The 26,062-nt window shown below is 59.7% G+C and overlaps 3 protein-coding genes across 3 annotated transcripts in view; 1 reads left to right on the top strand and 2 right to left on the bottom strand.

The window, feature by feature from the left end:
* The window catches only part of LOC128802247 (latent-transforming growth factor beta-binding protein 4-like), a 10,160-nt gene extending 8,413 nt beyond the window's left edge, over window positions 1-1,747 (bottom strand). The window contains exons 1-2 of the mRNA XM_053968514.1: window positions 1,664-1,747; window positions 1,343-1,587 (exon numbers count right to left, since the gene is read on the bottom strand). Coding sequence (XP_053824489.1) covers window positions 1,343-1,587; window positions 1,664-1,682 — 264 coding nt within the window. The 5' untranslated portion in view covers window positions 1,683-1,747. The remainder of the gene's footprint in view (window positions 1-1,342; window positions 1,588-1,663) is intronic.
* Window positions 1,748-5,149: 3,402 nt separating this feature from the next.
* Window positions 5,150-9,656, top strand: LOC128802246 (potassium channel subfamily K member 6-like). The gene is made up of 4 exons (XM_053968513.1): window positions 5,150-5,339; window positions 6,613-7,008; window positions 8,962-9,144; window positions 9,649-9,656. Exons 1-4 carry the CDS (start codon window positions 5,150-5,152, stop codon window positions 9,654-9,656), a joined length of 777 nt encoding a protein of 258 aa, XP_053824488.1.
* Window positions 9,657-9,727: 71 nt separating this feature from the next.
* LOC128802245 (latent-transforming growth factor beta-binding protein 4-like) overlaps window positions 9,728-26,062 on the bottom strand; it is a 27,594-nt gene continuing 11,259 nt past the window's right edge. Inside the window, 14 exon segments of the mRNA XM_053968512.1 lie at window positions 9,728-10,128; window positions 11,393-11,521; window positions 12,753-13,089; window positions 13,091-13,179; window positions 14,056-14,208; window positions 15,678-15,737; window positions 15,740-15,823; window positions 17,911-18,039; window positions 18,720-18,788; window positions 19,551-19,604; window positions 19,823-20,401; window positions 22,776-22,901; window positions 24,224-24,355; window positions 25,920-25,982. Coding sequence (XP_053824487.1) covers window positions 9,983-10,128; window positions 11,393-11,521; window positions 12,753-13,089; window positions 13,091-13,179; window positions 14,056-14,208; window positions 15,678-15,737; window positions 15,740-15,823; window positions 17,911-18,039; window positions 18,720-18,788; window positions 19,551-19,604; window positions 19,823-20,401; window positions 22,776-22,901; window positions 24,224-24,355; window positions 25,920-25,982 — 2,150 coding nt within the window. The 3' untranslated portion in view covers window positions 9,728-9,982.

Genomic DNA, 26,062 nt, shown 5'->3' with positions numbered 1-26,062 from the left:
CCCAGTCCAGCCCAGTTTAACCCAGTTTAACCCAGTCCAGCCCAGTTTAACCCAGTCCAGCCCAGTTTAACCCAGTCCAGCCCAGTTTAACCCAGTTTAACCCAGTCCAGCCCAGTTTAACCCAGTTTAACCCAGTCCAGCCCAGTTTAACCCAGTTTAACCCAGTTTAACCCAGTCCAGCCCAGTTTAACCCAGTTTAACCCAGTCCAGCCCAGTTTAACCCAGTCCAGCCCAGTTTAACCCAGTTTAACCCAGTCCAGCCCAGTTTAACCCAGTCCAGCCCAGTTTAACCCAGTTTAACCCAGTCCAGCCCAGTTTAACCCAGTTTAACCCAGTTTAACCCAGTCCAGCCCAGTTTAACCCAGTTTAACCCAGTCCAGCCCAGTTTAACCCAGTCCAGCCCAGTTTAACCCAGTTTAACCCAGTCCAGCCCAGTTTAACCCAGTCCAGCCCAGTTTAACCCAGTCCAGCCCAGTTTAACCCAGTTTAACCCAGTCCAGCCCAGTTTAACCCAGTTTAACCCAGTTTAACCCAGTTTAACCCAGTCCAGCCCAGTTTAACCCAGTTTAACCCAGTCCAGCCCAGTTTAACCCAGTCCAGCCCAGTTTAACCCAGTCCAGCCCAGTTTAACCCAGTTTAACCCAGTTTAACCCAGTCCAGCCCAGTTTATCCCAGTCCAGCCCAGTTTAACCCAGTTTAACCCAGTTTATCCCAGTCCAGCCCAGTTTAACCCAGTCCAGGCCACTTGATGGCGCTATTCCCCATTTTCCCCGTTATTTCCCGCTTTTATCCCCGTTATTTCCCTGTTATTTCCCGCTTTTATCCCCGTTATTCCCCCGTTATTTCCCGCTTTTATCCCCGTTATTCCCCCGTTATTTCCCGCTTTTATCCCCGTTATTTCCCCGTTATTTCCCGCTTTTATCCCCGTTATTTCCCCGTTATTTCCCGCTTTTATCCCCGTTATTTCCCCGTTATTTCCCGCTTTTATCCCCGTTATTTCCCGCTTTTATCCCCGTTATTCCCCCGTTATTTCCCGCTTTTATCCCCGTTATTTCCCTGTTATTTCCCGCTTTTATCCTCGTTATTCCCCCGTTATTTCCCGCTTTTATCCCCGTTATTTCCCCGTTATTTCCCGCTTTTATCCTCGTTATTTCCCCGTTATTTCCCGCTTTTATCCCCGTTATTTCCCCGTTATTTCCCGCTTTTATCCCCGTTATTCCCCCGTTATTTCCCGCTTTTATCCCCGTTATTTCCCGCTTTTATCCCCGTTATTTCCCCGTTATTTCCCGCTTTTATTCCCGTTATTTCCCGCTTTTATCCCCGTTATTTCCCCCTCGCTCACGTTCCCCTCCACGTGCGAGGCCAGGCTGCTCCCGTAGGCCGCGGCCAGCGAGGTCACGGGCTCGGCCAGGAACGCCCCGGGCGGCCCGAACGCCGCCGAGGCCGCGGCCGAGGAGGAGGAGGAGGCCGAGGAGGCCGAAGGCGGCGGAGCCCCGAACCCGCGGCCCGGTGAGGCGCCGGTAGCGCTCGTGTCCTCGAAAAGAGGCCGCGGATCGGCCAGGCGAGCGGGCCCGCGGCGCTTTGGGGCTAAAAAGGAAGGGAAAGGTGAATTTCGGGGGGTTTTAAAACCCGAATTTCCCTCACGGCGCCGCCCGCGACTCACGGGGAGCGGCGGGGTCCATGGCGGCGGCGGCGCTTCCGGGTTCGGCCGTACCGGGAGTCACGTGGGGGAAACGGGAGGTTGTGATTGGCGGAGAGGGCGGAAGTTGTGCCCGGAGTTAAGATGGCGGTGGTGCCAAGAGTTAAAATATGGCGGCCGCGGCGTTCGGGTTGTTTCCATGGCAACGGGGCTCCAGCGGGCTCGTGACTGCTCGGAGTGTCCCCAGAATGTCCCCAGGGGTGTCGCCAATGCTGCTGGGGCCGCGGGAGCGTCACGGGCTCCGGTAAGGTCCATAACGGCGGCACTTCCGGGTTCGGCTAGCGGTAGTCACGTGGGGAAGCAGGAGGTTGTGATTGGCTGAGAGGGCGGAAATAGTTGGCAGGAAAGGGAAGTCGTGCCCGGAGTTAAGATGGCGGCCGTGCCGTGCTGGGGTTGCCATGGTAACGGGGCTGCGCTGGGGCCTGGTGCCCGCCCGGGATGTCCCCGCGGTGTCCCCAGGAGCGGGACGTCCCCAGGGATGTCCCCAAGGTGTCCCCAAGGCCACGGTGCGCTCACGGTGTCCCCAAGGTGTCCCCAGGGATATCCCTGTGATGTCCCCAAAGCTGGGACACCCCCATGGTGTCCCCAGGGACGTCCCCAAGGTGTCCCCAAGGCCACGGTGCGCTCACGGTGTCCCCAAGGTGTCCCCAGGGATGTCCCCGTGATGTCCCCAAAGCCAGGGTGTCACCAGGGGCACCCCCATGGTGTCTCCAGGGTGTCCCCAAGGTGTCCCCAGGGATGTCCCCATGGCCGTGGTGTCCCCAGGGTGTCCCCAGGGATATCCCTGTGATGTCCCCAAAGCTGGGACACCCCCATGGTGTCCCCAGGGATGTCCCCAAGGTGTCCCCAAGGCCACGGTGCGCTCACGGTGTCCCCAGGGATGTCCCCGTGATGTCCCCAAAGCCAGGGTGTCACCAGGGGCACCCCCATGGTGTCCCCATGGTGTCCCCAAGGTGTCCCCAGGGATGTCCCCGTGATGTCCCCAAAGCTGGGACACCCCCAGGCTGTCCCCAGGGATGTCCCCAAGGTGTCCCCATGGCCGTGGTGTCCCCAGGGATGTCCCCGTGATGTCCCCAAAGCCAGGGTGTCACCAGGGGCACCCCCATGGTGTCCCCAGGGATGTCCCCAAGGTGTCCCCATGGCCGTGGTGTCCCCAAGGTGTCCCCAGGGATGTCCCCAAGGTGTCCCCATGGCCGTGGTGTCCCCAAGGTGTCCCCAGGGATGTCCCCAAGGTGTCCCCATGGCCGTGGTGTCCCCAAGGTGTCCCCAGGGATGTCCCCACGATGTCCCCAAGGCCACGGTGCGCTCACGGTGTCCCCAGGATGTCCCCAGCCCCTCCCCACCCCTCCCCCGTGTCCAGTGTCCACCCGTGTCCAGTGTCCATCCTTGTCCAGTGTCTATCTGTGTCCAGTGTCCATCCGTGTCCAGTGTCCACCCGTGTCCAGTGTCCATCCGTATCCAGTGTCCATCCGTGTCCAGTGTCCATCTGTGTCCAGTGTCCATCCATGTCCAGTGTCCATCTGTGTCCAGTGTCCATCTGTGTCCAGTGTCCATCCGTGTCCAGTGTCCATCTGTGTCCATCCCTGTCCATCCGTGTCCAGCCGTGTCCGGTGTCCATCCATGTCCATCCGTGTCCATCCATGTCCATCCATGTCCATCCGTGTCCATCCATGTCCGGTGTCCATCCGTGTCCATCCATGTCCATCCGTGTCCATCCATGTCCGGTGTCCATCCGTGTCCATCCCTGTCCATCCATGTCAATCCCTGTCCATCCGTGTCCATCCATGTCCATCCCTGTCCATCCCTGTCCATCCCTGTCCATCCGTGTCCATCCATGTCCGGTGTCCATCCGTGTCCATCCATGTCCATCCGTGTCCATCCATGTCCGGTGTCCATCCATGTCCATCCATGTCCATCCGTGTCCATCCCTGTCCATCCCTGTCCATCCATGTCCATCCATGTCCATCCCTGTCCATCCATGTCCATCCGTGTCCATCCGTGTCCGGCCGTTCCGGCCCCGGGGCAGCTCCGGCCTCGGGACGCTCCCGTGGGAGCCGCGTGACGGCCCCGTGACCCCGGGGGGAGGGGGAGGGGGACACCAGTGCACCCAGTATGGACCAGTTAACCCAGTCTGTGCCGGTTCACCCAGTATGGACCAGTTCACCCAGTATGGACCAGTTAACCCAGTATGGACCAGTTAACCCAGTATGGACCAGTTAACCCAGTCTGTGCCGGTTCACCCAGTACACACCAGTTCACCCAGTACACACCAGTTCACCCAGTTCACCCAGTATAGACCAGTTAACCCAGTTCACCCAGTACACACCAGTTCACCCAGTATGGACCAGTTAACCCAGTTCACCCAGTATGGATGGCCCCGCTTATCCCAGTACAAACCTTCCCAGTCATCCCAGTATCACCTCCCCAGTCACACCAGTACTGACCAGTTATCCCAATATGAACCCTCCCAGTTACCCCAGTATCAGCTGTCCCAGTGGCGCCCCTTACTGGTCATCCCAGTCCTTCCCAGTTCCCCCCAGTTGCCCCCAGTTCCCCCCATTTCTCTCCTTGCTGCTCATCCCAGTTCCTCCCAGTCCCTCCCAGTTCCCCCCAGTTCCCCCCAGTTCCCCCCATTCCTTCCCAGTCCCCCCCAGTTCATCCCAGTCCATCCCAGTCCCCCCCAGTTCATCCCAGTCTCTCCCAGTCTCTCCCAGTTCCCCCCAGTTGTCCCCAGTCCCGAGGTTGCGGTTGGGGGGGGGGGGGGAGAGGGGGGAAATACCCCGGCCCCTCCCCCACCCCGCAGCCGCCGCCACTGGGCAGGAACTGGGATGGACTGGGATGGACTGGGAGGGACTGGGAGGGACTGGGAGGGGACTGGGATGAACTGGGAGGGACTGGGATGAGCAGAGGCGGCGGCGGGCGGGGGTCGGAGCGGGGCCGGCACCGGTGAGGGGCGGGCGGGGGTCCCGGGGATCTTTGAGGGATCCCGGGGGTCTTTTAGGAGGTCCCGGGGGTGTTTTAGGGGATCCCGGGGGTCTTTGAGGGGGTCCCGGGGGTCTTCTGGGGGGTCCCGGGGGTATTTGAGGGGCTCCCGGGGGTATTTGAGGGGGTCCCGGGGGTATTTGAGGGGTTCCTGGGGGTCTTTGAGGGGGTCCCGGGGGTCTTTTGGGGGGTCCCGGGGGTATTTGAGGGGCTCCCGGGGGTATTTGAGGGGGTCCCGGGGGTATTTGAGGGGTTCCTGGGGGTCTTTGAGGGGGTTCCGGGGGTCTTTTGGGGTGTTCCGGGGGTCTTTGAGGGGGTCCCGGGGGTCTTTTGGGGTGTTCCGGGGGTCTTTGAGGGGGTCCCGGGGGTTTTTGGGGGGTCCCGGGGTTTTTTTTGGGGGGTCCCAGGGATTCTTTGGGGGGTCTCGGGGGTGTTTTGCGGTCGCGGTGGGTGTGGGTGGGGGGCGCCATGGGGCGGGGGGCGCTGCTTTTGGGGGTCGCCTACGCGGGGTTGGTGTTTTTGGGGGTCCTGGGGCTGTGGGCGATCGAGGGGACCCCCGGGACCCCCGCGACCCCCGGGACCCCCGGGACCCCCGACGGCGGCGAGTGGGACGTGCCCAGCGCCCTCCTGTTCATCGTCACCCTGCTGACCACCGTGGGTGAGACCCCCGGGACCCCCCAGAACCCCCCCAAGGGACCCCCAGACCCTCAGGGGGACCCCCAGAACCCCCCCAAGGGACCCCCAGACCCCCGGGACCCCCCTGAACCCCCCCAGGGACCCCCGGGACCCCCCAGAACCTCCCCGGGGACCCCCGGGAGCCCCCAGAACATCCCCAGGGGACCCCCGGGGACCCCCGGGACCCCCCAGAACATCCCCAGGGGACCCCCCAGACCCCCGGGACCCCCCAGAACCCCTCCAGGGGACCCCAGGGGACCCTCCAGAACCCCCCAGGAGACCCCCCAGAAACCCCCCGGGGACCCCCGGGACCTCCCAGACCCCCAGGGGACCCCCGGGACCCCCCAGAACCGCCCCGAAGGGACCCCCAGACCCCCGGGACTCCCCAGAACCCCCCCGGGGGACCCCCCAGACCCCCGGGACCCCCCAGAACCCCTCCAGGGGACCCCCGGGACCCCCCAAACCCTCAGGGGGACCCCCCAGACCGCCGGGACCCCCCAGAACCTTCCCAGGGACCCCCGGGACCTCCCAGACCCCCAGGGGACCCCCGGGACCCCCCAGAACCGCCCCGAAGGGACCCCCAGACCCCCGGGACCCCCCAGACCCTCGGGGCCTCCCAGACCCTCGGGACCTCCCAGACCCTTGGGACCCCCCAAGATTTGGGACTCTCAGGACCCCCAGGACCCCCCCAGCCACTCCAAGACCCCCCGCATGACCCTCAGGACCCCAAGACCCCCATAATCCCAAGGCCACCCTGCACCCCAAGACCCCCCAGTTCCCCAAGACCCCCAGGACCCCCCAAAATGCCCAGGACCCAAAATCCTTTTGAGGGGATCCCGGGGGTCTTTTAGGGGATCCCGGGGGTCTTTGAGGGGATCCCGGGGGTCTTTTAGGGGGTCCCGGGTGTCTTTTAGGGGATCCCGGGGGTCTTTGAGGGGATCCCGGGGGTCTTTTAGGGGGTCCCGGGGGTCTTTGAGGGGATCCCGGGGGTCTTTTAGGGGGTCCCGGGGGTCTTTTAGGGGATCCCGGGGGTCTTTTAGGGGGTCCCGGGGGTCTTTGAGGGACCCAAAAATCCCCAAAATCCCCAGGACCCCCCAAAATCCCCAGGACCCCCCAAGACCCCCCAAGATCCCCATCCACCCCAAGACCCAGATGACCTCCAAGACCCCCCCAAAATCCACCCCAAGACCCCCAAACCCCCCCCCCCCCCATATTGAGTCGGGGGTCCCCCCTGACCCTCCCGGTGTCCCCCCAAGGCTACGGCTCGGTGACGCCGCTCTCCGCCGCCGGCAAAGCCTTCTGCGCCGCCTACGCCGCCGTGGGGGTCCCGGCCACCATGTTCCTTCTGGCGGCCACCGCTCGCCGCCTGGCCGGTCCGCTGGCCCAGCGGCCCCGTGGCTACCTGCAGGCGCGGTGGGGCTACAGCCGGCGCGGCGCCGCCCGTGCCCACCTGCTGGGCCTCCTGGCCGTCGCCCTGGTGGTCCTGGTGCTCCTCCCGGCCACCGCCTTCTACCTGCTGGAGGCCACCTGGAGCTACCTGGACGCCGTCTATTTCTGCGTCATCTCGCTCTGCACCGTCGGCTTCGGTGACCTGGTGCCGGCCCGGCAGGCGCGGCAGCCGCTGAGGCAGCTCTACCAAGTGGCGGTGGCCGGTGAGTTGGAAGGGTTGAGGAGTTGGGTTGGGTTCTTGGGGTTTTTGGTGGGGTTTGGGAAGGCTGGGTTGGGTTTTGGGTGGGTTGGGTTTTGTTGGGTTTTGGGTGCGTTGGGTTGGGTTTTGTTGGGGTCTGGATGGGTTGGGTTGGGTTTTTGGAGTTTGGGAAGGTTGGGTTGGGTTTGGGTGGGTTTTGGATGGGTTGGGTTGGGGTTTTGGTTCTGTTGAGTTGGCTTGTGTTGAGTTTTGGATGGGTTGGGTTGGGTTTTTGGGGTTTGGATGGGTTGGGTTGGGTTTGGGTGGGGTTTGGATGGGTTGGGTTGGGTTTTTGGGGTTTGGGAACGTTGGGTTGGGTTTTGGGGGTCTGGGAAGGTTGGGTTGGGGTTTGGATGGGTTGGGTTGGGTTTTGGGGGTTTGGACGGTTTTGGTTGGGTTTAGCTGGGTTTGGGATGGGTTGAGTTGGGGTTTTGGTTCTGTTGAGTTGGGTTGGGTTGTGTTGAGTTTTGGATGGGTTGGGTTGGGTTTTTGAAATTTTGTTGGGTTCTCAGTGGGTTGAGTTGGGTTCTTGGGGTCTTGCTGGGTTTTGGTTGGGTTGAGTTGGGTTCCAATGGGTTGAGGTGGGTTTTGGGGTTCATTGGGTTCTGTTGGGTTCCAATGGGCACCGTCGTGTCCCATTGTGTCCTGTTGGGTTCTGTCGTGTCCTGTTGGGTTCCATCATGTCCTGTTGGGTTCCATCGTGTCCCGTTGGGTTCCATCGTGTCCTGTTGGGTTCCGTTGTGTCCCGTTGGGTTCCATCATGTCCTGTTGGGTTCCATCGTGTCCCGTTGGGTTCCATCGTGTCCTGTTGGGTTCCGTTGTGTCCCGTTGGGTTCCATCAGGTCCCGTTGGGTTCCATCATGTCATGTTGGGTTCTGTTGTGTCCCGTTGGGTTCCATTGGGTTCTGTTGGGTTCCATCATGTCCCGTTGGGTTCCATCGTGTCCCATTGGGTTCCATTGGGTTCTGTTGGGCTCCATCGTGTCCGGTTGGGTTCCATCATGTCCTGTTGGGTTCTGTTGTGTCCTGTTGAATTCCATCGTGTCCTGTTCGGTTCCATTGGGTTCTCTTGGGTTCCATCGTGTCCCATTGCCTTCCATCATGTCCCGTTGGGTTCCATCGTGTCCCGTTGGGTTCTGTTGTTTCCTGTTGGGTTCCATCATATCCCGTTGGGTTCATCATGTCCCTTGGGTTCCATCATGTCCCGTTGGGTTCCATCATGTCCCATTGGGTTCCATTGTGTCCTGTTGGGTTCCATCATATCCCGTTGGGTTCCATCGTGTCCCATTGGGTTCCATCGTGTCCCGTTGGGTTCCATTGGGTTCTGTTGGGCTCCATCGTGTCCCATTGGGTTCCATTGGGTTCTGTTGGGTTCCATCATGTCCTGTTGGGTTCCATTGTGTCCCGTTGGGTTCCATCATGTCCCGTTGGGTTCCGTCGTGTCCCGTTGGGTTCCATCATGTCCCGTTGGGTTCCGTCGTGTCCCGTTGGGTTCCATCGTGTCCCGTTGGGTTCCATCGTGTCCCGTTGGGTTCCATCATGTCCCGTTGGGTTCCATCATGTCCCGTTGGGTTCCGTCGTGTCCCGTTGGGTTCCATCATGTCCCGTTGGGTTCCATCGTGTCCCGTTGGGTTCCATTGGGTTCTGCTGGGCTCCATCGTGTCCCGTTGGGTTCCATTGGGTTCTGTTGGGTTCCATCATGTCCTGTTGGGTTCTGTTGTGTCCTGTTGGGTTCCATCATGTCCCGTTGGGTTCCATCATGTCCCGTTGGGTTCCATCGTGTCCCGTTGGGTTCCATTGGGTTCTGCTGGGCTCCATCGTGTCCCGTTGGGTTCCGTTGCGTCCCGTTGGGTTCCTTTGGGTTCCATCGGGTGCCGTCGCGTCCCCGCCACCGCGCCGCTCACGTCCGTGCCCCACAGCGTACCTGCTGCTGGGGGTCACGGGCGTCCTGCTGCTGGCCCAGACCTTCCGCCACGTGGCCGAGCTCCACGGCGTCCCCGGCGCGGTGCCGGCGCCGGACGGCGACGCCGACAGCGAGGAAGGGGCCGGCTTGCTGGAGGGGACGAGGGAGGGGGCCAAAGCAGCCGGGGGGGGGGGGGCGCGTCAGCGGGTAGCGCCAGTGGGGGGCACTGGGGATACTGGGGGACACTGGGAGGGGACACTGGGGACACTGGGAGGGGACACACCACAATGAAGCGTCCCCAAAGGGGGTTGGGGTCAACGGCTTCGTTCTGTGGGTTGGGGGGGGGGGGGGGCCCAGTAATGGGAGGATTCAAATTTTGGGGGGGGGGGTCCCATTGTTTGGGGGGGTCCTAGTTCTATGGGGGGGGCTCCCAGTGCCGGGAGGGTCCCAATTTTGGAGCGAATCCCAGTACTGGGAGGGGGTCCCAATTCCATGGGGGGGGGGGGGTCACAATTCTGGGGGGGTTCCAATTGTGGGGGGGGGGTCCCAGCACTGGGGAGGGGTCCCAATTCCATGGAAGGTTCCGGTTTTTTTGGGGAGGGTCCCAGTTCTGGGGTGATCCCAGTGCCAAAATAGTCCCAGTTTTTGGAGGGGGGGGTGTGTCCCAATTCTGGGGGGGTTCCCGTTGTGGTGGGGGTCCCAGTTCCTTGAGGGGGGGGAGGGTCCTACCTGCATCCAACCCCCCCCCCAAAAAAAAGGGGGAGCGTTCAAAAAAACCCCACCCAAAACTCCTTTTATTTTTTTTTTATATAAAACCTTTATTCGGTAAAAATATGGGGAGGGGTCCCCAAATCCCCCCTCCCTTTTTGTGGGGGGGGTGGGGGTCACAGCCACGAGGCTGAGGCTTGATTTGAGGGGGGGGGTGGAAATAAATTCCCCCCCCCCCAGCACCCCCCCCAAAAAATTCCTTTATATTTATTTTGATACTTTTTTTTCTATACAAAACAAACCCACACAATAAATATGGGGAGGGGGCTTCAGGCGCGGGGGGGGCGCGGGGGGCAGCGGGGGGGGTCCAGCGCCGGGGGGGTCCCGGGGGGGCACAGGCAGCGGAAGGAGCCGGGGGTATTGAGGCAGCGCCCGGGGCGGCACGGCGGGGGCACCCCCAAACACTCGTCCACGTCTGGGGGGGGCGAAATTTGGGGTTAAAAGGGGGGGATTTGGGGTTAAAATGGGGGAGATTTTGGGTTTTTAGGGGGGATTTGGGGTTAAAAGGGGGAGATTTGGGGTTTTTAGGGGGGATTTGGGGTTAAAATAAGGGGATTTGGGGTTAAAATGGGGGGATTTGGGGTTAAAAGGGTGAATTTGGGGTTTTTAAGGGGAAATTTGGGGTTTTAGGGGGGGATTTGGGGTTAAAAGGGGGGATTCTGGGGTTAAAATGGGGGGATTTGGGGTTAAAATGGGGGGATTTGGGGTTTTAGGGGGAAATTTGGGGTTTTAGGGGGGGATTTGGGGTTTTTAGGGGGGATTAGGGGTTAAAATGGGGGGATTTGGGGTTAAAAGGGGGGATTTGGGGTTTTTAGGGGGGTTTGGGGTTAAAATGAGGGGATTTGGGGTTAAAAGGGGGAAATTTGGGGTTTTAGGGGGAAATTTGGGGTTTTAGGGGGGGATTTGGGGTTAAAAGGGGGGGTTTTGGGGTTTTAGGGGGGGATTTGGGGTTTTGGGGGGGGTTGGGGTTTTTAGGGGGATTTGGGGTTAAAATGGGGGAATTCGGGGTTGAAATGGGGGGATTTGGGGTTTTTAGGGTGGGATTTGGGGTTAAAAGGGGGGGATTTAGGGTTTTGGGGGGGGTTGGGATTTTTAGGGGGGGATTTGGGGTTTTTAGGGGGAGATTTGGGGTTTTTAGGGGGGGTTTGGGGTTTTTAGGGGGATTTGGGGTTAAAAGGGGGGGATTTGGGGTTAAAATGGGGAAATTTGGGGTTAAAAGGGGGGGATTTGGGGATTTTAGGAGGGAATTTGGGGGTTTTAGGGGAAATTTGGGGTGAAAAGGGTGAAATTGGGGCTCAGGAATTTGAGGAGGAGTCTCAGACATTTTTTGGGGAGGGGTCTCAGGGATTTTGGGTTTTTCCCAGGAGTTTGGAGCTCTCAAAATTTGGGTTTTTTTCCACTCTTTCAGTTTTTTTTTCAGGGATTTTGGGGCTCTCAAGATTTGGGGTTCTTGGAGGAATTTGGGGAGGGGTCTCAGAGATTTTGGTTTTTTTTCAGGAGTTCGGAGCTCTCAAAATTTGGGGTTTTTTTTTCAATATTTGGGGCTTTTTCCAGGGATTTTGAGGTTTGTTTTTTTTTTTTTGGGGCCCTCAAGATTTGTGTTTTTTTTTCCCCAGGGATTTGGGGGATTTGGGGGATTTTGGGGAGGGGTCTCTGGTGGATTTTGGGGGGGGTCTCACCGAGGCAGTCGAGGCGGGCGGGGTCCAGGTGGAAGCCGGGGTCGCAGGCGCAGGTGAAGGCGTCGCCCACGCGGACGCAGCGCCCGTGGGTGCAGCCGCTCAGGACCCCGCACTCCTCCTCCCGCGCCCCTAAAGTGGGGAGGGGGCTTCAGACCCCCAGGAAAAAAAAAAAACCAAAAAAAAAAACCCCAAAAAAACCCCAAAAACTGAAAAAAACACCCAAAAAAACAACAAAAAATCCCCACCAAAATAAACCCAAATTAATTCCCCTCCCCCTCTTCCAGGAATTCATTCTGTGCCTCTAAATTGGGGAGGGGGCTTCAGACCCCTCGGGAAAAAAAAAAAAAAAAACAAAAAAAAAAAACCAAAAAAACCCCAAAAACTGAAAAAAACACCCAAAAAACAACAAAAAATCCCCACCAAAATAAACCCAAATTAACTCCCCTCCCCCTCTTCCAGGAATTCATTCTGTGCCTCTAAATTGGGGAGGGGGCTTCAGACCCCCAGAAAAAAAAACCCAAAACCCCCAAAAAACCCAAAACCTGAAAAAAAACCACCCAAAAACCAAAAAAAAACCACCCAAACGATCCCCACCAAAATAAACCCAAATTAATTCTCCTCCCCCTCTTCCAGGAATTCCTTCTGTGCCTCTAAATTGGGGAGGGGGCTTCAGACCCCCACAAAAAAACCAAAAAAACCCCAAAAAAACCCCAAAAGCTGAAAAAAAAACCACCCAAAAACCAAAAAAAAACACCCAAACGATCCCCACCAAAATAAACCCAAATTAATTCTCCTCCCCCTCTTCCAGGAATTCATTCTGTGCCTCTAAATTGGGGAGGGGGCTTCAGACCCCCACAAAAAAACCAAAAAAAAAACCCAAAAAAACCCCAAAAGCTGAAAAAAACACCCAAAAACCAAAAAAAACCCACCCGAACGATCCCCACCAAAATAAACCCAAATTAATTCTCCTCCCCCTCTTCCAGGAATTCCTTCTGTGCCTCTAAATTGGGGAGGGGGCTTCAGATCCCCCCCCAGAAAAAAAAAACCAAAGAAAGCCCCACAAAAAAACCCAAAACTGAAAAAAAACACTCAAAAGCTTCCCCCAAAAAAGCCAAAAAAAACCCTCCCCCCAACCCCCCCAATCCCCAAAATCTCCCCAAAAATCCCCAAAAAATCCCCAAAATCCCCCCAAAACCCCCAAAAAATCCCCCAAATCCCCCCAAAACCCCCCAAAAAATCCCCAAAATCCCCAAATCCCCCCAGAAATCCCCAAAATCCCAAAAATCCCCCCAAAACCCCCCCAAAAATCCCCAAAAATCCCCCAAATCCCCCCAAAACCCCCCAAAAATGCAAACCTCACCTTCCTCCTCCTCCTCCTCCTCCTCCTCGGGGGTCCCGTGGGGTTGGAAGTTCCAGGGGGGGCCCCCTCGGGGGTCCGGGGGGGGGTCCGGGGGCTCAAATCGGGGCCCCCTCCCCCGGGGGTCCCCAAAATCCTCGTAGCGAGGGGGGAGGGGCGGTGGGGGAGGGGCGTAAAGGGGGTCCCCCGCCCCTCCCCCACCCCCCCGGGGGTCGTAGCCCAAGCCCGCCCCCCCAAAAGGGTAGGGGTCGTAATGGGGGTGCAGCCCCCCAAAATATTCGGGGGGGCCCCCGTAGGGGAGGGGCCCGAATTGGGGGGGGGCGAAATTGGGGGGAGGGGGGAAATTGGGGGAGGGGTCGTAGAGGGGGGGGAGCTGAGGGGGGGGCGAAGTTCGGGGGTCTCAGGACGTTGCAGAGGAGCTCGAAGTCGTCTGGGGGGGGGGGAGGGAAAAAGGGGGGGGTTGGGGGGGGGACCCCGAAATTTGGGGAGGGGTCCCGAAATTGGGGGGATTTGGGTTTTTTTGGGGGGGTTTTGGGGGGGGGTTGGGGGTTTTTGGGGTTCGGGGATGTTCTGATTTGGGGAGGGGGTCCAGTGTCCCCCATGCCGGGGGTTTAACCCCCCCCCTCCTCTTTAGGACCCCTCCCCAGTGCTCCCAGTACCCTTTACTGGTCCCAGTCCCAGCCCCTTCCCCGGTTCTGGGGATGGATTTGGGGGTCCCGGGGCTGGATTTGGGGAGGGTCCCGGGGGTCTCACCTGAGCGGGGGGCGGGGTCCGGGTGTGCCCATCCCGGGGGTCCCCCATCCTTTGAGCCCCCTCCCCTCACCTCCCAGTGCTCCCAGTACCCGTACTGGTCCCAGTTCCACCTTCGTTCCAGTCCCTTCCCCGCCCCCTCCCCCGGTTTGGGGATGGATTTGGGGGTCCCGGCAGAGAATTTGGGGGGGGGTCCCGGGGGTCTCACCGCAGTGGGGGGCGGGGCAGAGCGCGCACTCCATGCCCCCATCCCGGGATTCCACATCCCCCCAGTGTTCCCAGTACCCTTTACTGGTCCCAGTCCCACCCCCCCCGGTTTCGGGGCTGGATTTGGGGGTCCCGGCAGAGAATTTGGGGGGGGGTCCCGGGGGTCTCACCGGAGTGGGGGGCGGGGTCCGGGTGTGCCCATCCCGGGGGTCCCCCATCCTTTGAGCCCCCTCCCATCACCTCCCAGTGCTCCCAGTACTCTTTACTGGTCCCAGTCCCACCCCCCCGGTTTGGGGCTGGATTTGGGGGTCCCGGCAATGAATTTGGGGGGGGGTCCCGGGGGTCTCACCGGAGTGGGGGGCGGGGCAGAGCGCGCACTCCATGCCCCACGCCTGCCCGTACAGGCAGCAGCACTCGGTGTAGGTCACCTGCGCCGCGCGCCGGGGCCGCCCGCACACCAGGTCCGGCCCCACTTCCTGCCAGCACACGGCCACCGACCCCTCTGGGGGGCGACAATTTGGGGAGGGGTCTTAATCTGGGGGTGCCGAACCCCAAAAATTCACCCCCGTTATAGGAAACCCCAAAAATCGCCGTTAATGGGGACGCCAGGTAACCCCAAAACCTCAGGTGAGGCCCCACCTCCTGCCAGCACACGGCCAGCGACCCCTCTGGGGGGGGCAGAATTTGGGGAGGGGTCTTAATCTGGGGGTGCCGAACCCCAAAAATTCACCCCCGTTATAGGAAACCCCAAAAATCGCCCTTAATGGGGACGCCAGGTAACCCCAAAACCTCAGGTGAGGCCCCACCTCCTGCCAGCACACGGCCAGCGACCCCTCTGGGGGGGGGGCAGAATTTGGGGAGGGGTCTTAATCTGGGGGTGCCGAACCCCAAAAATTCACCCGCGTTATAGGAAACCCCAAAAATCGCCGTTAATGGGGATGCCAGGTAACCCCAAAACCTCAGGTGAGGCCTCACCTCCTGCCAGCACACGGCCACCGACCCCTCTGGGGGGGGCAGAATTTGGGGAGGGGTCTTAATCTGGGGGTGCCGAACCCCAAAAATTCACCCCCGTTATAGGAAACCCCAAAAATCGCCGTTAATGGGGACGCCAGGTAACCCCAAAACCTCAAGTGACCCCAAAACCTCAGGTGAGCTCTGCCAGCACACGGCCAGCGACCCCTCTGGGGGGGCAGAATTTGGGGAGGGGTCTTAATTTGGGGGTGCCAAACACCCAAAAATTGATCCCTGTTATAAAACCCCTCAAAACCCCCCAAACCAGGGTCCCCTCACCCCCTCCCCGATAACGGGGACCCCCAAAAACCCATCCTAAGCCCTCTAAAACCCCTCCTAACCCCACTAAAACCCCTCCTAACCCCACTAAAACTTCTCCTAACCCCTTTTTACCCCCCAAAATCCCCTCTAATCCCCCCAAACCAGGGTCCCCTCACCCCTCCCCGATATCGGGGACCCCCAGGCCTCCCCCAAAACCCATCCTAACCCCCCTAAAACCCCTCCTAACCCCACTAAACCCCTTTCTAATCCATCCTAACCCCCCTAAAATCCCTCCTAACCCCACTAAAACCCCTCCTAACCCCACTAAAACTTCTCCTAACCCCTTTTTACCCCCCAAAATCCCCTCTAATCCCCCCACAGCAGGGTCCCCTCACCCCCCCCCGATATCGGGGACCCCCAGGCTTCCCCCAAAACACATCCTAAGCCCCCTAAAACCCCTCCTAACCCCACTAAAACCCCTCCTAACCCCACTAAATCCCTTTCTAATCCATCCTAACCCCCCTAAAATCCCTCCTAACCCCCCTAAAACCCCTCCTAATCCCCCTAAAACCCCTCCTAACCCCCCTAAAACCCCTCCTAACCCCTTTTTACCCCCCAAAATCCCCTCTAATCCCCCCAAACCAGAGTCCCCTCACCCCTCCCCCAATATCGGGGACCCCCGGCCCCCCCAAAACCCACCCGGGCTGGAGTCGTTGGCCACGCAGCGGCGCTGGGAGGGGTCGAGGATGAGCGGGGGGGGCAGGAGCACAGGTACGAGCCCACCGTGTTCACACAGAGCCCCCCCAGGCACGGCTCCGCCTCGGCCGCCGCGCACTCGTCGTTGTCTGGGGGGGGCAAAACTGGGGTCACGGGGGGGTTTGGGGGGGTTTGGGAGCGGTTTTAGGGGGTTTGGGGCGGTTTGGGGGGGATTTGGGGCGGTTTAAGGGGGTTTGAGGTGGTTTCAGGGGATTTGGGGCGGTTTAAGGGGGGATTTGGGGCGGTTTAGGGGGTTTAGGCGGGATTTGGGGCAATTTAAGGGGATTTGGGGCGGTTTAAGGGGGGATTTGGGGCGGTTTTAGGGGGTTTAGGCGGGATTTGGGGCAATTTAAGGGGATTTGGGGCGGTTTAAGGGGGTTTGGGGCAGTTTAGGGGGATTTGGGGCGGTTTAGGGGGATTTGGGGCGATTTAAGGGGATTTGGGGCGGTTTAAGGGGGTTTGGGGCGGTTTAGGGGGATTTGGGGCGGTTTAGGGGGGATTTGGGGCGATTTAAGGGGATTTGGGGCGGTTTAAGGGGGTTTGGGGCGGTTTAGGGGGGATTTGGGGCAGTTTAGGGGGGGGTTGAGGTGGTTTTAGGGGGTTTAAGGTGGTTTCAGAGGGGATTTGGGGTGGTTTTTGTGGGATTTGGGGAGTTTAGAGTGGTTAGGCACGGCTCGGCCTCGGCCGCCGCGCACTCGTCGTTGTCTGGGGGGGGGCAAAACTGGGGTCACGGGGGGGTTTGGGGGGTTTGGGAGCGGTTTAAGGGGGTTTGGGGCGGTTTGGGGGGATTTGGAGCGGTTTAAGGGGGTTTGAGGTGGTTTCAGGGGATTTGGGGCAGTTTAAGGGGGGATTTGGGGCGGTTTAGGGGGGTTTAGGGGGGATTTGGGGCGGTTTAAGGGGATTTGGGGCGGTTTAGGGGGGTTTGGGGGGGTTTAGGGGGGTTTGGGGCGATTTAAGGGGGTTGGGGCGGTTTAGGGGGGATTTGGGGCGGTTTAAGGGGGTTTGGGGCGGTTTAGGGTGGATTTGGGGCGGTTTAGGGGGGATTTGGGGCGGTTTTGGGGGGATTTGGGGGTGTTTGGGGGGGGTGGGGTGGTTTAGGGTGGATTTGGGGGGTTTAGGGGGGTTTGAGGTGGTTCAAGGGGGTTTGAGGTGGTTTCAGGGGGGATTTGGGGGTGTTTGGGGGGGTTGGGGCGGTTTAGGGGGGATTTGGGGCAGGTACAGCCAGACACAGACAGACACAGCCAGGTCCTGGCAGGTCCTGGCAGGTACAGACAGACACAGACAGACTCAGACACAACCAGGTCCTGGCAGGTACAGCCAGGTCCCGGCAGGTCCTGGCAGGTCCTGGCAGGTCCTGGCAGGTACAGCCAGGTCCCGGCAGGTCCTGGCAGGTTCTGGCAGGTACAGCCAGGCCCTGGCAGGTCCTGGCAGGTACAGACAGACACAGACAGACACAGACAGACACAGACTGACACAGACAGACACAGCCAGGTCCCGGCAGGTCCTGGCAGGTCCTGGCAGGTACAGCCAGGTCCCGGCAGGTCCTGGCAGGTCCTGGCAGGTACAGCCAGGCCCTGGCAGGTCCCGGCAGGTCCTGGCAGGTACAGACAGACACAGACAGACACAACCAGGTCCTGGCAGGTACAGCCAGGTCCCGGCAGGTCCCGGCAGGTCCTGGCAGGTACAGACAGACACAGCCAGGTCTTGGCAGGTCCTGGCAGACACAGCCATGTCCCGGCAGGTCCTGGCAGGTACAGACAGACACAGACAGACACAGCCAGGTCCCGGCAGGTCCTGGCAGGTCCTGGCAGGTACAGCCAGGTCCCGGCAGGTCCTGGCAGGTACAGACAGACACAGCCAGGTCTTGGCAGGTCCTGGCAGACACAGCCATGTCCCGGCAGGTCCTGGCAGGTACAGACAGACACAGACAGACACAGACAGACACAGACAGACACAGCCAGGTCCCGGCAGGTCCTGGCAGGTTCTGGCAGGTACAGCCAGGCCCTGGCAGGTCCCGGCAGGTCCTGGCAGGTACAGACAGACACAGACAGACACAGCCAGGTCCCGGCAGGTCCTGGCAGGTCCTGGCAGGTCCTGGCAGGTACAGCCAGGTCCTGGCAGGTACAGCCAGGCCCTGGCAGGTCCCGGCAGGTCCTGGCAGGTGCGCGGTGCTCACCCACGCACTGCAGGTGCTCCTGCTCGAAGTAGAAGCCGCTGGGGCAGAAGCAGCTGAAGGAGGGGGCGGCGTTGACGCAGAGCCCCCCCCGGCAGAGCGCGGGCCCGAACAGCGAGCACTCGTCCACGTCTGGGGGGCACAGGGGCACCCCGAAATCACAGGGGGGACCCCGAAAGTGACAGGAGACACCCCCCCCCTCACAAAGCACAGGGACACCCCCAAAAGTGACAGGGACCCCCCCAAAATCACAAGGACACCCCCCCAAAAAATCACAGGGACTCCCCAAAAGCACAGGGACACCCCTAAAGCACAGGGACACCCCCAAAAGTGACAGGGACCCCCCCAAAATCACAGGGATCCACCCCAAAAATCACAGGGACCCCCCCAAAATCACAGGGATCCACCCCAAAAATCACAGGGACCCCCCCAAAATCACAGGGATCCACCCCAAAAATCACAGGGACCACCCCAAAATCACAGGGACCACCCCCGAAATCACAGGGACACCCCCAAAAATCACAGGCACCCCCCCCCCCCAAATCACAAGGACAACCCAAAGTAGACAGGGACACCCCAAAAGGCACAGGGACCCCCCCCCCTCAGGGACCCCCCCCCCAGGGTAAAAAGGGACACAGGGACACCCCCAAAGTGACAGGGACACCCCAAAGCCACGGGGACCCCCCCCAAAATCACAGGGACCCCCCCCCAAAATCACAGGGACCCCCCCCCCAAAATCACAGGGACCCCCCCCAGGACCCCCTCAGGGACTCCCCCAGGGACAAAGGGGGGGACACGGGCGGGGGTCTCACCTGTGGGGGGGCCCTGGGGGGTCTCGGGGACGCGGCCGGGCCCGTGGGGACACAGGGACAGGTGAGCCTCTGGTGGGGGGGGGGGGGGGACACGGGGGGGTCAGGGACCCCAAAATTCTGCCCGGGACCCCCCCCCAAATTCTGTTTGTGCTCCCTCCCCTCCCTTCTTTTTCCCCACACCCCGAATCTGCCCCAGTCGGTTTTTGGGGGTTGCAAAATCTGCCCCAAATTTCCCCCAAATCCACCTCAAATCTACCCCAAATCCCACCCTAAATCCAACCCCAAATGCCCCCCCAAATCCCCCCTAAATCCCATCCCAAATTCCACCCCCAATCTACCCCAAATCTGCCCCAAATCCACCCCAAACCCAACCCAAATCCTCCACAAATCTACCCCAAATCCCACCCTAAATCCAACCCAAACCCATCCCAAATCCATCCCAAATCGACCCCAAATCCCACCCTAAATCCCCCCTAAACCCATCCCCAAATGCCCCCCAAATCCCCCCTAAATCCCACCCCAAGTTCAACCCAAATCCCACCCCAAATCCCCTCAAATCCATCCCAAATCCACCCTAAATTCCCCCCCAAATCCACCCCAAATCCACCCCAAATTGCCTCCTTCTCTTTTTGGGGTATCCCAGGGGTCCCGAATCCCACCCCAAAGGTTTTTGGGGTGTCCCTCACCTGTGCCAGGTGTGGGGCAGGGCTGCCCGGGGCACCCCAAATCCCCCCCCAAATCCACCCCATTCCCCAAATCCCACCCCAAAGGTTTTTGGGGTGTCCCAGGGGTCCCGAATCCCACCCCAAAGGTTTTTGGGGTGTCCCTCACCTGTGCCAGGTGTGGGGCAGGGCTGCCCGGGGCACTGAGCCCCCCACGCCCACCCCAAATCCACCCTCAATCCCCCCCATTCCCCAAATGCCCCCCAAATCACCCCAAAATCCCCCCCAAATCCCCCCCCAAATCCACCCCATTCCCCAAATCCCACCCCAAAGGTTTTTGGGGTGTCCCAGGGGTCCCGAATCCCACCCCAAAGGTTTTTGGGGTGTCCCAGGGGTCCCGAATCCCACCCCAAAGGTTTTTGGGGTGTCCCTCACCTGTGCCAGGTGTGGGGCAGGGCTGCCCGGGGCACTGAGCCCCCCACGCCCACCCCAGGGTGCAGCAGCACTGCGGGCGGGTCACGTTCGTGGCCAGGACCCCGCAGGCCCTACTGAAACACGAGGCCACCCCAAAATCCCCGGCCGGGGTTTGGGGGAGGATTTCGGGGATTTGGGGTCTGATCTGGGGGCTTTGGGGTCTGATCTGGGGGCTTTGGGGGGGTTTGGGTCTGATTTGGGGGCTGATTTGGGGGCTTTGGGGGCTGATTTGGGGGTTTTGGGGTCTGATTTGGGGGTTCTGGGGGATTTGGGGTCGGGTTTGGGGAGTTTGGGGTCTGATTTGGGGGCTTTGGGGGCTGATTTGTGGGGTTTGGGGTCTGATTTGGGGGTTCTGTGGGGTTTGGGGTCGGACTGGGGGGTTCTGGGGGATTTGGGGGATCTGTGGGGTGGGGAGGGCCCCGCAGCGCCCGGTGACGGGGTCGAACTCCTGCCGGGAATCGGGGCACAGGCACAGGAAGGAGCCCTCGACGTTCTCGCAGCGCTCGGCCCCACAAACCCCGCGGAGGGTCTGGCACTCGTCCACGTCTGCGGGGTTGGCATTTGGGGTTGGGGATTTGGGATTTGGGGTTGGGAATTTGGGGTTTGGGGTTGGGGATTTGGGGTTGGGAATTTGTGGTTTGGGGTTGGGGATTTGGGGGTTTGGGAATTTGTGGTTTGGGGTTGGGGATTTGGGGTTGGGAATTTGGGGTTGGGAATTTGGGGCGTTTGGGGTTGGGAATTTGGGGGTTTGGGGTTGGGGATTTGGGGTTGGGGATTTGGGGTTGGGGATTTGGGATTTGGGGATTTGGGGTTTGGAATTTGGGATTTGGGGTTGGGAATTTGTGATTTGGGGTTGGGGATTTGGGGTTTAGGACTGGGGAATTTGGGGTTTGGAATTTGGGGATTTGGGGTTGGGAATTTGGGGGGTTTGGGGTTGGGAATTTGGGGGGTTTGGGGTTGGGAATTTGGGGGGTTTGGGGGTTGGGGATTTGGGGTTGGGGATTTGGGGGGTTTGGGGGTTGGGGATTTGGGATTTGGGGATTTGGGGTTTGGAATTTGGAGTTTGGAATTTGGGATTTGGGGTTGGGAATTTGTGATTTGGGGTTGGGGATTTGGGGTTTAGGACTGGGGAATTTGGGGTTTGGAATTTGGGGATTTGGGGTTGGGAATTTGGGGGGTTTGGGGTTGGGAATTTGGGGGTTTGGGGTTTGGGACTGAGAATGGGGGCAGAGGGATTGGGGTGGGCGCTCGGCCCCACAAACCCCGCGGAGGGTCTGGCACTCGTCCACTTCTGCGGGGTTGGCATTTGGGGTTGGGGATTTGGGGTTCGGGATTTGGGGTCGGGAATTTGGGATTTGGGGTTGGGAATTTGGGGGTTTGGGAATTTGTGGTTTGGGGTTGGGGATTTGGGGTTGGGAATTTGGGGTTGGGAATTTGGGGGGTTTGGGGTTGGGAATTTGGGGGTTTGGGGTTGGGGATTTGGGGTTTGGGATTTGGGGGGTTTGGGGGTTGGGGATTTGGGATTTGGGGATTTGGGGTTTGGAATTTGGAGTTTGGAATTTGGGATTTGGGGTTGGGAATTTGTGATTTGGGGTTGGGGATTTGGGGTTTAGGACTGGGGAATTTGGGGTTTGGAATTTGGGGATTTGGGGTTGGGAATTTGGGGGGTTTGGGGTTGGGAATTTGGGGGTTTGGGGTTTGGGACTGGGAATGGGGGCAGAGGGATTGGGGTGGGCGCTCGGCCCCACAAACCCCGCGGAGGGTCTGGCACTCGTCCACGTCTGCGGGGTTGGCATTTGGGGTTGGGAATTTGGGGTTCGGGATTTGGGGTCGGGAATTTGGGGGGTTTGGGGTTGGGAATTTGCGGGTTTGGGAATTTGTGGTTTGGGGTTGGGGATTTGGGGTTGGGAATTTGGGGTTGGGAATTTGGGGGGTTTGGGGTTGGGAATTTGGGGGTTTGAGGTTGGGAATTTGTGGTTTGGGGTTGGGGATTTGGGGTTGGGGATTTGGGGGGTTTGGGGGTTGGGATTTGGGATTTGGGGATTGGGGATTTGGGGTTTGGAATTTGGGGTTGGGAATTTGTGATTTGGGGTTGGGAATTTGGGGTTTGGGGTTGGGGATTTGGGGTTGGGAATTTGGGGGGTTTGGGGTTGGGAATTTGGGGGTTTGGGGTTTGGGACTGGGAATGGGGGCAGAGGGATTGGGGTGGGCGCTCGGCCCCACAAACCCCGCGGAGGGTCTGGCACTCGTCCACGTCTGCGGGGTTGGCATTTGGGCTTGGGGATTTGGGGATTTGGGGTTGGGAATTTGGGGGGATTTGGGCTTGGGGAATTTGGGGTTTGGAATTTGGGATTTGGGGTTGGGAATTTGGGGTTTGGCAAGTTGGGAATTTGGAACGTGGGGTTGGGGATTTGGGATTTGGGGTTGGGGATTTGGGGGGTTTGGGGTTGGGACTTTGGGGGTTTCGGGGTTGGGATTTTGGGGGATTTGGGATTGGGGATTTGGGGGTTTGGGGTTGGGGATTTGGGGGTTTGGGGGATTTGGAGTTTCAGATTGGGGATTTGGGATTTGGAGTTTGGGATTTGGGGTTGGGGATTTGGGGGCTTTGGGGGATTTGGGATTGGGGAATTTGGGGTTTTGGGGTATTTGGGGTTGGGGATTTGGTTGGGGGTATTTGGGGTTGGGGATTTGGGATTTGGGGACACAGGGACAGGGCCAGGGTGTCCCCAGATTGGTGGCCGTACCCACGCAGTGGTGGCCATGCCGGGCAGTCTCGTAGCCAGGGTCACAGGGATTGGGATGGGATGGGAATGGGGACACTGGGATGGGATTTGGGTGTCCCCAGGACTGGTGGCCATGTCCCCAGGCTGGTAGCCATGTCCCCAGGCTGGTAGCCATGTCCCCGGGCCGGTGGCCGTACCCACGCAGTGGTGGCCATGCCGGGCGGTCTCGTAGCCGGGGTCGCAGGCGCACTGGAAGGAGCCGGGCAGGTTGTGGCAGGTGGCGTGGGCGCCGCACAGGGTCCCGTTGGAGCACTCGTCCACGTCTGGCACGGGGTGGGACAAGGGGTTGGGGACATCCCGAGGTCCTTGGCCACCGCCGGGGCGGGCCTTTGTCCCCCCGTGTCCCCAGCCCAGTCCCTGCGTCCCCATGTCCCCATCCCCGGTCCCGTTCCCATCCCAGTTCCTGTGTCCCCAGCCCAGTCCCCATATCCCAAATCCCCATCCCATAACCCAAGTCCCCATCCTAATCCCATATCCCGATCCCAATCCCATATCCCAATCCCAAATCCCTCACTGAGGCAGTCCCCACTGTCCCCGGGCTGGAATCCTGGCTAGCACTCAGGAACAATCCCAAATCCCAATCCCCGATCCCAAATTCCAAATCCCAATCCCAATCCCCAATCCCATATCCCATATCCCAATCCCAAATCCCTCAGTGAGGCAGTCCCCACTGTCCCTGGGCTGGAATCCTGGCTGGCACTCAGGAACAATCCCAAATCCCAATCCCCGATCCCAAATTCCAAATCCCAATCCCAATCCCCAATCCCATATCCCATATCCCATATCCCAATCCCAAATCCCTCAGTGAGGCAGTCCCCACTGTCCCCGGGCTGGAATCCTGGCTAGCACTCAGGAACAATCCCAAATCCCAATCCCCGATCCCAAATTCCAAATCCCAATCCCAATCCCCAATCCCATATCCCATATCCCATATCCCATATCCCAATCCCAAATCCCTCAGTGAGGCAGTTCCCACTGTCCCCGGGCTGGAATCCTGGCTGGCACTCAGGAACAATCCCAAATCCCAACCCCTAATCCCAATCCCCAATCCCATATCCCAAATCCCCAATCCCAAATCCCTCACCGAGGCATTCCCCGCCGTCTCCGGGCCGGAATCCCGGCTGGCACTCAGGAGCAATCCCAAATCCCAATCCCCAATCCTATATCCCAATCCCAATCCCATATCCCATATCCCAATCCCAAATCCCTCACCGAGGCAGTTCCCACTGTCCCCGGGCTGGAATCCTGGCTGGCACTCAGGAACAATCCCAAATCCCAAATCCCATATCCCGTATCCCATATCCCATATCCCAATCCCAATCCCAAATCCCTCACCAAGGCATTCCCCGCCGTCTCCGGGCCGGAATCCCGGCTGGCACTTGGGCCCAATCCCATATCCCAATCCCATATCCCAATCCCATATCCCAGTCCCATATCCCAATCCCCAATCCCAAATCCCTCACCGAGGCATTCCCCGCCGTCTCCGGGCCGGAATCCCGGCTGGCACTTGGGCTCAATCCCATATCCCAATCCCCAATCCCATATCCCAGTCCCATATCCCAATCCCCAATCCCAAATCCCTCACCGAGGCATTCCCCGCCGTCTCCGGGCCGGAATCCCGGCTGGCACTCGGGCACGCAGCGATAGGAGCCCGGAATGTTCTCGCAGCGCTGCGCCCCACAGAGCCCGGCCCCGTACTCCTGGCACTCGTCCACGTCTGGGATCGGGGACATCGGGATGGGGACATCGGGATGGGGACATGGGAATGGGGACATCGGGATGGGGACATCGGGATGGGGACATGGGAATGGGGACATCGGGATGGGGACATCGGGATGGGGACATGGGAATGGGGACATCGGGATGGGGACATCGGGATGGGGACATGGGAATGGGGACATCGGGATGGGGACATCAGGATGGGGACATCGGGATGGGGACATGGGAATGGGGACATCGGGATGGGGACATCGGGATGGGGACATCGGGATGGGGACATCGGGATGGGGACATGGGAATGGGGACATCGGGATGGGGACATCGGGATGGGGACATGGGAATGGGGACATGGGAATGGGGACATTGGGATGGGGACATCGGGATGGGGACATTGGGATGGGGACATGGGAATGGGGACATCAGGATGGGGACATCAGGATGGGGACATCGGGAGGGGGACATGGGAATGGGGACATCGGGATGGGGACGTCAGGATGGGGACATCGGGATAGGGACATCGGGATGGAGACATGGGAATGGGGATGGGGACATTGGGATGGGGACATGGGAATGGGGATGGGGACATCAGGATGGGGACATCGGGATCAGGGACATCGGGAGGGGGACATGGGAATGGGGACATCGGGATCAGGGACATCGGGATGGGGACATCAGGATGGGAACATTTGAGATGGGGACATCGGGATGGGGACATCAGGATGGGTACATCGGGATGGGGACATGGGAATGGGGACATTGGGATGGGGACATCGGGATCAGGGGACATCGGGATCAGGGACATCGGGATGGGGACATCGGGATGGGGACATGGGAATGGGGACATGGGAATGGGGACATCAGGATGGGGACATTGGGGACAATCAGGGACATGGCAGGATGGGGACATAATGGCAGGAGCAGCCCCTGGACCATCCCGATCCCTGTGTCCATCCCAATCTCAATGTCCCCATTCCCATCCCAGTCCCCATATCCCCATATTCCCATATCCCCATTCCCATCCCAATGTCCCCATTCCCATCCCAGTCCCCATTCCCATCCCGGTCTCCCAATCCCATCCCAGTCCCGATATCCCCATATCCCCATTTCCATCCCAATGCCCCCAATCCCATCCCAGTCCCGTTTTCCCCATATCCCCATTTCCATCCCAATCCCAATGTCCCCATCCCCATCCCAGTCCCCATATCCCCATATTCCCATATCCCCAATCCCATCCCAGTCCCTAAATCCCCACTCCAGCCCCCATATCCCCAAATCCCTAAATTCTCCATCCCAGTCTCCACATCCCCAGCCCAGTCCCCATATCCCATTCTCCAGTCCCATACCCCATATCCCAAATCCCATATCCCAATCCCCAATCCCAAATCCCTCACCAAGGCAGTCCCCGCCATTGCCGGGCTGGAATCCCGGCTGGCACTCGGGAACAATCCCATATCCCAATCCCATATCCCAGTCCCATATCCCATATCCCAAATCCCAATCCCAAATCCCAAATCCCATATCCCATATCCCATATCCCATATCCCCCATCCCAAATCCCTCACCAAGGCATACCCCGCCGTCTCCGGGCCGGAATCCCGGCTGGCACTCAGGAACAATCCCATATCCCAATCCCATATCCCATATCCCATATCCCAGTCACATATCCCAATCCCATATCCCATATCCCATATCCCAATCCCATGTC

This window comes from Vidua chalybeata, chromosome 35 (assembly GCF_026979565.1).
Source record: "Vidua chalybeata isolate OUT-0048 chromosome 35, bVidCha1 merged haplotype, whole genome shotgun sequence".
NCBI classification, from domain to species: Eukaryota; Metazoa; Chordata; class Aves; order Passeriformes; family Viduidae; genus Vidua; species Vidua chalybeata.
The sequence above is the reverse complement of the archived record's forward strand: the minus strand, read 5'-3'. Positions and strand labels throughout refer to the sequence as shown.